Source organism: Cibotium barometz, chromosome 65 (genome assembly GCF_041138505.1).
Source record: "Cibotium barometz isolate CiBa-2024 chromosome 65, ASM4113850v1, whole genome shotgun sequence".
NCBI lineage: Eukaryota > Viridiplantae > Streptophyta > Polypodiopsida > Cyatheales > Cibotiaceae > Cibotium > Cibotium barometz.
Window position 1 is genome coordinate 4,629,802 of NC_141110.1, and position 9,289 is coordinate 4,639,090.

The window sequence follows — 9,289 nt, forward strand, 5'->3', positions numbered from 1 at the left end:
GCAATGACATGAATTGTCTTGCCTCAAGCTGAACGCATGTTGTCCAAGAAATTGTAGAAGCCTGACCGTATGCCAACACAACAGAGAAACTGTTTGTTGTAATACATTGAACTATGACAATGCTGATAATCATCACCCTTCATCTGTTACGATCCTCCTCCTATTGATTAGGAAATGGTGTACTTGTATATTTGACATAAAGGATTAAAAACTGTAGATGATGCAGAAGATGTAAGCAGCTGGGTGTTTGATGATGCACAAGACATAAGATTTTAAAATGAAGCATGAAAGATCACAGTCCGTGTGTGCTTATGCATAGTGGATTTGGTAGCGTGGCCACAATCAATTGGTTATATCTTGATGAATTATATTATATTTATTCAATGTTATCAAGCTAGTTCAGTGAGGTAACTGAAAACTTCTTGATCTAAAATATCATGTTTGTTAAGGTTACTAAAGGAAATTTGACAAAGTCATCCTTGTGAGGATCAATCATATTCATCATAGCTTTAAAATAAGGAATTTGGGCAAAGTCATCCTTATGAGGCTCAAAATCAGCAAGGCTTAAATCTTGCAAATTGTATACAGAACCGAAACCAAAATTTTCAAGGTATCACATGCACAAACTTTCTTTGAAGTCTAGTTCTCATCACCAAATTTGAAAATTCCTAAAAAGCATAAAGGATGAATTTATGAAGAGATAGTACAAGAAAAAGATACAATATGCTTCCTTAAACAAAGTCAAACCCTTCTGACCACCCACAAGCTTTGTTTTACTAAAATAAAAGGAGAGACTAAGCATCACTCCAAATGTCTCTCACAAATGTGAAACTTGGATGGACAATCTATGTGGAAATCACTTTAAGGGAATGATAGTGTACCAACAATATGTACCATCAATCCACCAACATTTTCATGATCGCTCGTAATTTCACTACTAGTAACCAACACTCGTATCAACACTTGTACCACCATTAAAAATATATAAATTGGGCACTTAGCTCGTGTCCCCGGCATACCCCTAACTCCCTTGCCTTTGTTCATCTTTGTTTTGTTGTAGCAGAAGAGCAGGCCAAAACTTCCTCCCTCCTCTCCAAGCTCCACATAGAGACACACATGCACTCTCTCTCTCTCTTCCTTCCTCACTCATGCTTCTTCCTCTACCTTTCCTTATCCAATACTATAGGACAATAAAATACCAATATTTTTCCGACATGAAACAATTGCACTTTAAAACCCACGAGCATCTATGCTCCCGTCAAGAAAAAACATCGCTAACAAAACATCGAAATAATATAAGTCTTTATAAAACTCGGTATCCATGTCGAAACCATCGTCTATACTACGAATGATGGTATGCCTATTGAAATCAATGTACCTACCTCCATCCCCAAAAAAAAAGTATTTCCACGCTTTTAAAGACTCTTATACCCACGTAGATACTGACAGACGTAGACATTTACGGACGCTTTTACCCGACACACGCAAAAATTTATCGACATTGATACCGAGGCTTTTATCGACAGATGCAAGTGAATTATATATATATATATATATATATAATGGTTCATATAAGTATATTCTATACCTGGATACACCTGAATACACCTTTTGCTAAAGATTTGAAGAAAATGGTGGATTCAACTGAAATTTGACACACTTAAGTTATCACCACAAGAAAAGATGTACAAAATCAAGGCAAGTATCTAAATGCATTACTTGGTATCAAAAAACAATGAGACATTGATACCAACTATTTGATATGTATACTTATATGATAAATGGATATATATCAAAAAATCGCTACATATGCGAGTGACCTATACATCCCAAAAAGGGGTGCAAAAAAGATTTGTACAATTCCAAAACCAAAAAGATCTATACTATTCTAAAACTACACCAGGTAAAAGGTGTCCAATCTATGAGCTCCCGTCAACGAGGAGGCTCAGGTATTGCTCTCTGCAAAAACAATATAAACTTACCAAAAACCTGAAATTGGCATTTGGTACGACGTACTTACCGAAACCACAGTGTTCCAATCTATATTTTCATTGTCATGCTCAATGCGCTCAAGCAAGGCATAAGTGCCATGCTTGAATGCATAACGCTCCTCCAACTCAGTAGCGTGGCATCTAACCACCCTCTCTTGCATACATGAAAACAAAACAAAAATAAAAATAATCTACTATACACTAGTTGGCATACAAATTAGAGGCTATAGAAAGCATGGATACTGACAATGTACTAATAAAATCCACCACTCCCGAGGTGTGAGATCCGCATGCGCTCTAGTCCCTTTGCCACTGCTCCCTCTCGATGCAAGTATCGTTAAGGATTTTTGACATGCTTCCTCACCTCCTCATTCCATGTCTCTTGGTCAATGAACCAAGGCTTTTCTTCCCTTGTTTTCATTGCTTGTTGGGTGACATCGGACCTCCTGTGTCTCATACAATCTCCTTGTTTTTATCACTACTACAAAAACGTCTACTAGATTGACGCGATGGGATGGGGGTGTTTCGTAGTAGGGTAAATGCATCTATGGCACTACCGCTGCCACAATAACCACCTCTACCCCTAGGATGCGTACCGAGACTATGGTTCGAGGAACGGTCTGAGGGTGGGGGGGTTTGAGTAGGGGATGATATGGGTGTAGGTGTGACCATGGTGGTGGTTGACGATGGACCTGCACCGGGCTCGCCATGGCTAAAATAGGCTCTAGCCATGGCTGCTTGCTCGGGGATGGCTTGTGTAATAAAAGCTTGAAATTGGTCAGGCCTCATGACGCGTGGAATATGTGGGACATCTGGTTGGAGGGTAATGCTGGGGGTGATTTTCGGGCTATATGTATGGTCCTCTAGTTGCATATGTGCATGGATATGGTGGATATGCAAGTTATGATTAGGACTAAGCAACACACTAATTAACTTCATTTTAAAAGCATAAAATCAAAATAATATGAAGAGATTAAGGACAGAAAAAAGGGGCTTATCTCTGAGAGATTAGGGATATATAGTAGTGATATATAACCTGCAAAAAAACCCAAAAAAATAAAGAATTGAACAAAAAATAACCTACAAAAATAAGAAAACATGAAAGCAAGAAAGATGGAAACATAGGAGAGTGCAGAGATGCAGCACACTCAGAGAGAGAGAGAGAGAGGAAAACCAAAAGCTCATTGGGGGGAAGGGGGTTGAAAAAACAAGCAAAAAATCCAAAAAAAAGAGATTAGAACATTTAATCTGCTCTAAATTAAGAAGGAAGCAAGATGCTAGAGTAGGAGAGTGTAGGGATGTAGGAGAGAGAGAGAGAGAGAGAGAGAGAGAGAGAGAGAGAGGACATGTAAATAGGAGGCGGATGGAGATTTACTCACCACTCATAAGAGAAGGGAAGCCAAAAATGAGTAAAACAGAGTCTGCGTTTCGGCTCTGTTATTTTTCTAGTGTCGGAATATGCGTTAGAGCTTTCGTGGATAAAAGCTTCGATAGAGAAGATGTTAAAAACATCGGTAAATGCGTCGAAATACGTGTCTAGATTATTACCAACAAAATTACGAACATCATTTTCGACTATTTTTCAGACCTATTTTTCGATGATGAAAGATTATTATATTGTAAAAATGTATACAAGTTTTGAAATTTCCCGCCCCGACACATTTCCCATTAGAGTTTAAGCTTTGGCCGTCTAGACTATGGCCTAATATATAAGGGGTCGCTCCTCCTCTCCCAAAAAACATAAATTTACAATCATGGATAGTGTGAACACTACAAACATGGGGGACACCCAAATGTAGAGGAGAAATGCTTGTGCCCTTGTAATCCATGCAAGTACCAAATTTGCAAAACGACTGTGTAAGGAAAAATGATAAATGCGTTACTTGGTGTTGCGATGTGTCCTCGAAATGAGCAATAGATCGATTACTTGGATCTTCAACCCGAGCATATTACTAGATGGATAACGACACAAGCAAGTACTAATCAGCCTCATGGTGGTGAAGAAGAAACTATGGTAGACTCTCTCGCATATTTGGAGCAAGACATGGATGACATGATAGACGCCCTACATGACACAAGGGATATCGAGCAAGAAACAACACAGGAGATGGTTAGTGTCCATCGACGTATGGACCCATAACATATGTGAGATCAGCATACATGCTATGAGATGTGTTGCAAACGAAAAAAAACAAACTTTCTATGAAGAGCAACAAATAGCATTTGCATATATGGTATGGTGATAACAACTTCGGCCTATTCATTGCTTCTTGTTTCGCCTAAAGTAGGCCATAATAATTACATGAAAAAAGCTCAAGTTGGACAAGAAGTCTTGCCTAAAATAGGTCATGTTAATTACACAAAAAAAGCTCAAGTTGGACTAGTTTTTTGGTAACCTTCTCATATGTAGCAAACTGACTACCCAGAAAATAGACTAAATCTATGTGCTTTGTAGCCGTTGTAATTTTGATTGCTACTTTTTGTGGGTGTTGTCCATGGTGGCATTTGCGTTCCACATGTAGGTATACCAGTTTCTATGTGACTGGTACATATAATATGTACATGATTGTTCTCTTCCATCCACACCTCACAATCAAGTTTTAAGTGAGGTCTTGACAAAGTCTTAATCTCGCAATTAATAAATTATCTCCACGCTGGGTTCATTAATTTCACAATACAATATACTTACTAAGCTATCTATAAATTTATCTATTTGTTCCTTTTATTGCATAAGCATAAAAACAAAAAACAAAAAACTCAAAGACCCATCAAAAACTGTAATAATCAGCCGACTTGGAGTCGTCCGCCGACTCCGCGCCGCGGCACATATAAAACATCTTGATGCGAATCTAAGGGGATAACTCTCTTCGTCTTCACTACAGAACTGAAGATGGCTACGAATGCAGAATCGTCCACTTCCAAATGCGCCTGCGCCGTTCTTTTATATTTGCTGCTCTCGTCTGCGAGTGTTCTCCCTTCGGCGAGTTCCAGTGATAGTAGGGCTAGTCATCTAAACCTGCAAGCTGTCATATAATAAGCTATTGCCGTTGCCGTTATGTAATGTAGTTATTTTGCATGGTGCAGTGGACGCGCTGACGGCGTTCAAGGCTCGCATCACAGATGATCCCGACAACGTTCTGGCGAGCTGGGACCCGACCCTAGTGGATCCGTGCACGTGGTTCCACGTGACCTGCGACGATAACAATCGCGTGATTAGGCTGTGCGTTTGACACCCGCGCCCTGTGGTTGCGATTCGGAGGTAGAGAGTCGTCTGATTTTGTAGAATTAGAAGGGGAGGCTACAGCCATGCTGGTGTTGCCATGGCTGCAGTATACACGAGAGCGAGAGCGAGAGGGAGAAGGAGACGCGCTCACAGTTGTGAATCGTTGTTGATTAATCGATTGACGTTGGTTACATTTATATAGTTATTGAGTTGTGCCTCTTCGTGTGTCCGTTCATTTCTCACGTGCGTTCACACACATGCGGGCATTATAGCATTAATTCCTACACTCCCCCTTAATGCGAATGTCCGCATAAGGGTAAGTGAGAGCATGCTATGTGTCTAGTGATGTATGTATTGTGAATGCATGAGATATACTATGTTTTGTTTATATCATGAGTGAACAATTGAATGTGGTGAACAAGGTTAAAAAGTATATGAGTGTTGATGTCGTTGTTGATGATGACGAAGACAACTTTAGGTACTCCATTTGAAATAATGATGTCGGTGATGCTTTATAGCCGCAACACTTTGATTCTCTTTGTGAGCTTGAACCATCCATTGAGCTCTCCCCCTCAAGCACATAAAGGGAATGAAATGTAGTTGCATTTGTACATGTCAAAAGGAAATTAATATATGAGTATGAGTTGAATTATCAAAAATATAGATGTGAAACGATGTTTTTTACAAGTGTGTATGTACAATTAAGTTTAATTTGTCATCGCTCAGAGGCTACATTAAGGTAGCTTGTCAAAGACAGTGGTATTCTTATTAAGGATATAGCGTCACACCTATTTGTCCTTTTTAAGAGAGATTTTGGGTGACCTTTATTAACACCCTTTTGTGTTTCCATGCCTCTTGGGCTTCGCCACTTTCGGCGTTTTAGTTTGTTTTTTTTTTCTTTCTGGGATTGGCCACGTGGGTGCTGCAGACACTCAAACGGGCTCAATTGTGTTTGTTTCCCTCTTGGGGATTCCTTGCCGCTTTTGGGCTTTAGAGATGATCATTGTTAACACCTCATGTGTTTTCGTCCTCTTTGGGACACTGGCCACGACTTTTTTGGGCTGTTTTATGGGTCATTGCCCATTTGGTAGGTCTTTGCCTTTTGTGGGTCTTTGCCCATTTGTGTTATTGATTTGTTTGTTTTAATCATTATTATTATTATTATTATTATTATTTGTTATCATTTTTGTATAAAATGTCATGTGTGCACACAAATAGCCTGAAAGAGTAGGCATGTTTGCGCTCACGAATAGCCTGAATGTTTAGGCATGTTCGTGATGTGAGTGAATTATTAAATTAAAATTGTTTTTAATTATTTATAGTTATTGTTAGTAAAAATGTATGAATTGATTCGTTGTTTTTAACTAAAAAAAACTAAAAATAAATTAGTATTTGAAATAATAACAAAACTTATTAATGGTTGTCTATGTGGGCATGAAGGTGTATTGTTTTATTTTTATTAAAAAATATTGTGTTCTGTGTGAAGGTTTTCAGACTATACCACCACACCGGATAGAGTCCTGCGCCTAGCTTGGATGAAGGGTGTAGCACGAGAGTAGTTAAGAATCAGGCTGCGTGTGGAGAGGGACAGATGCTGCTGACCTAAGGTGGCATCGGTGCTGCTAGAGCTAGCGATACGGGTGAAGAGAAGGGGTTAACAAAGGTGGCGCTGTTTTGGAGTACGTTGATATAGGCATCGTAGTAGTCGGACGAAGGCAAATGTGGCATCCGGGTGGGCAAGGCACAGGCTCTGGATGAGGCTCAGCAGCATCACACCGTGGTTATAGGAGAGGGAATCGAGGTCGCGGAGGCACCCAAAGCTATCCTTGGCAGCGAGCGGGAAGTCGGTGATCAACGTATAAGAAATTGTACTTGGCTTGCGAAGGTAGCGGAGGCGATGCAGGCCCACACAGGCTCTCCAGGAAAGTAGGCGATGATACCATGTAGAATTAGAAGGGGAGGCTACAGCTATGCTGGTGTTGCCATGGCTGCAGTATACACGAGAGCGAGAGCGAGAAGGAGAAGGCTCGGGAGAAGGAGACGCGCTCACAGTTGTGAATCGTTGTTGATTAATGGATTGACGATGGTTACATTTATATAGTTATTGAGTTGTGCCTCTTCGTGTGTCCGTTCATTTCTCACGTGCGTTCACACAGATGCGGGCATTATAGCATTAATTCCTACAGATTTGAGATAATTTGTTCCGTTAACTTGCAGAGATCTGGGCGACGAGGGGATCTCGGGCACGTTGGCACCGGAGTTGGGGACCCTGGACGCATTGCAAGGTCTGTATGTAGATTTTAATTCTTCATTTACTGGATGATGCTCATTCTGCTTCAATTCCTTGACATCGAGGACTGCACTGCAGTCACCTGTACAAAAACAAGCTGAGCGGGCCTCTCCCTTCTGAGCTTGGCAACTTGCACTCGCTGAGATCCTTAGATCTCTACGACAACCAGTTCACGGGACCCATTCCACAGGAGTTCGAGCACTTTGAACAACCCCACAACCTCAAGTTCCTGTAAGACCTCCTCCTGGTTACATTTCTATGCTCCCACTAATGAGCCTCTGTATGTTTTCACTCGTCGATGTGACTCTGTATGGGGGTTTCGCATTGCACAGGCGCCTCCACAACAACCGCCTTAACGGAACCATTGCTGCAACCATAGGCATAATCGATCTTGTCAATTTATGAGCTCCTTGTTATCCTACTTTCTCCAAGGTGTGCATGTTTCTTTGATTAAGCCATGTGTTACATATGTGCTCGTTATGCCTGACCAGCAACGTCTCCGGCAATGACTTCAGCGGTTTTTTGGCCACAACCTTCAGCCGCTATAACCTCGACAGGTTACAAATCTCTGAGCCTCTCTCTCTCTCTCTCTCTCTCACACACACACACATATTATTTATATCCTACTTACAACTATGACTTTGGCTGCAGTTTTTATCCTGGGAATTCGGATCTGTGCGGTGGCCCACCTATCAACAAACCTTGCTAAGCAATGACATGAATTGTTTTGCCTCAAGCTGAACGCATGTTGTCCAAGAAATTGTACAAACCTGACTGTATGCCAACACAACAGAGAAACTGTTTGTTGTAATACATTGAACTATGACAATGCTGATAATCATCACCCTTGATCTGTTACGATCCTCCTCCTATTGATTAGGAAATGGTGTACTTGTATATTTGACATAAAGGATTAAAAACTGTAGATGATGCAGAAGATGTAAGCAGTTGGGTGTTTGATGATGCACAAGACATAAGATTTTAAAATGAAGCATGAAAGATCACAGTCCGTGTTTGCTTATCTAAATTTGTCCTTCCTTGTGTGTAGAATGTGAATGACATCCATGGCTTTGCTAGTAACCAAAGTGTTATGCATAGTGGATTTAGTAGCGTGGCCACAATCAATTGGTTATATTTTGATGAATTATATTATATTTATTCAATGTTATCAAGCTAGTTCAGTGAGGTTATTGAAAACTTCTTGATCTAAAATATCATGTTTGTTAAGGTTACTAAAGAAAATTTGACAAAGTCATCCTTTGTGAGGATCAATCATATTCATCATAGTTTTAAAATAAGGAATTTGGGCAAAGTCATCCTTATGAGGCTCAAAATCAGCAAGGCTTAACTCTTGCAAATTGTTTAAACCGAAACCAAAATTTTCAAGGTATCACATGCACAAACTTTCTTTGAAGTCTAGTTCTCATCACCAAATTTGAAAATTCCTTAAAAGCATAAAGGATGAATATATGAAGAGATAGTATAAGAAAAAGATACAATATGCACCCTTAAACAAAGTCAAACCCTTCTGACCACCCACAAGCTTTGTTTTACTAAAACAAAAGGAGAGACTAAGCATCACTCCAAATGTCTCTCACAAACATGAAACTTGGATGGACAATCTATGTGGAAATCACTTTAAGGGAATGCTAGTGTACCAACAATATGTACCATCGATCTACCAGCATTTTCATGATCACTCGTAATTTCACTACTAGTAACTAGCACTCGTACTAGCACTTGTACCACCATTAAAGATATATAAATTGGGCACTTGGCCCGTTT

General features: G+C 40.1%; 1 protein-coding gene across 1 annotated transcript; it reads left to right on the top strand.

Moving 5' to 3' along the window:
* Positions 1-4,881: 4,881 nt before the first annotated feature.
* Positions 4,882-7,909, top strand: LOC147602856 (LRR receptor kinase BAK1-like). The gene is made up of 5 exons (XM_086797208.1): positions 4,882-4,987; positions 5,076-5,211; positions 7,432-7,503; positions 7,583-7,735; positions 7,837-7,909. The coding sequence occupies exons 1-5, from the start codon at positions 4,882-4,884 to the stop codon at positions 7,907-7,909; spliced, it is 540 nt and encodes a 179-aa protein (XP_086653334.1).
* The last annotated feature ends 1,380 nt before the right edge of the window (positions 7,910-9,289 follow it).

Coding starts and splice junctions, on each gene's coding strand:
- LOC147602856 (XM_086797208.1), top strand. CDS start 4,882: ATGGCTACGAATGCAGAATCGTCCACTTCCAAATGCGCCTGCGCCGTT. Junction 5,212..7,431: donor AACAATCGCGTGATTAGGCT/GTGCGTTTGACA, acceptor GTTAACTTGCAG/AGATCTGGGCGACGAGGGGA. Junction 7,736..7,836: donor CCCCACAACCTCAAGTTCCT/GTAAGACCTCCT, acceptor CGCATTGCACAG/GCGCCTCCACAACAACCGCC.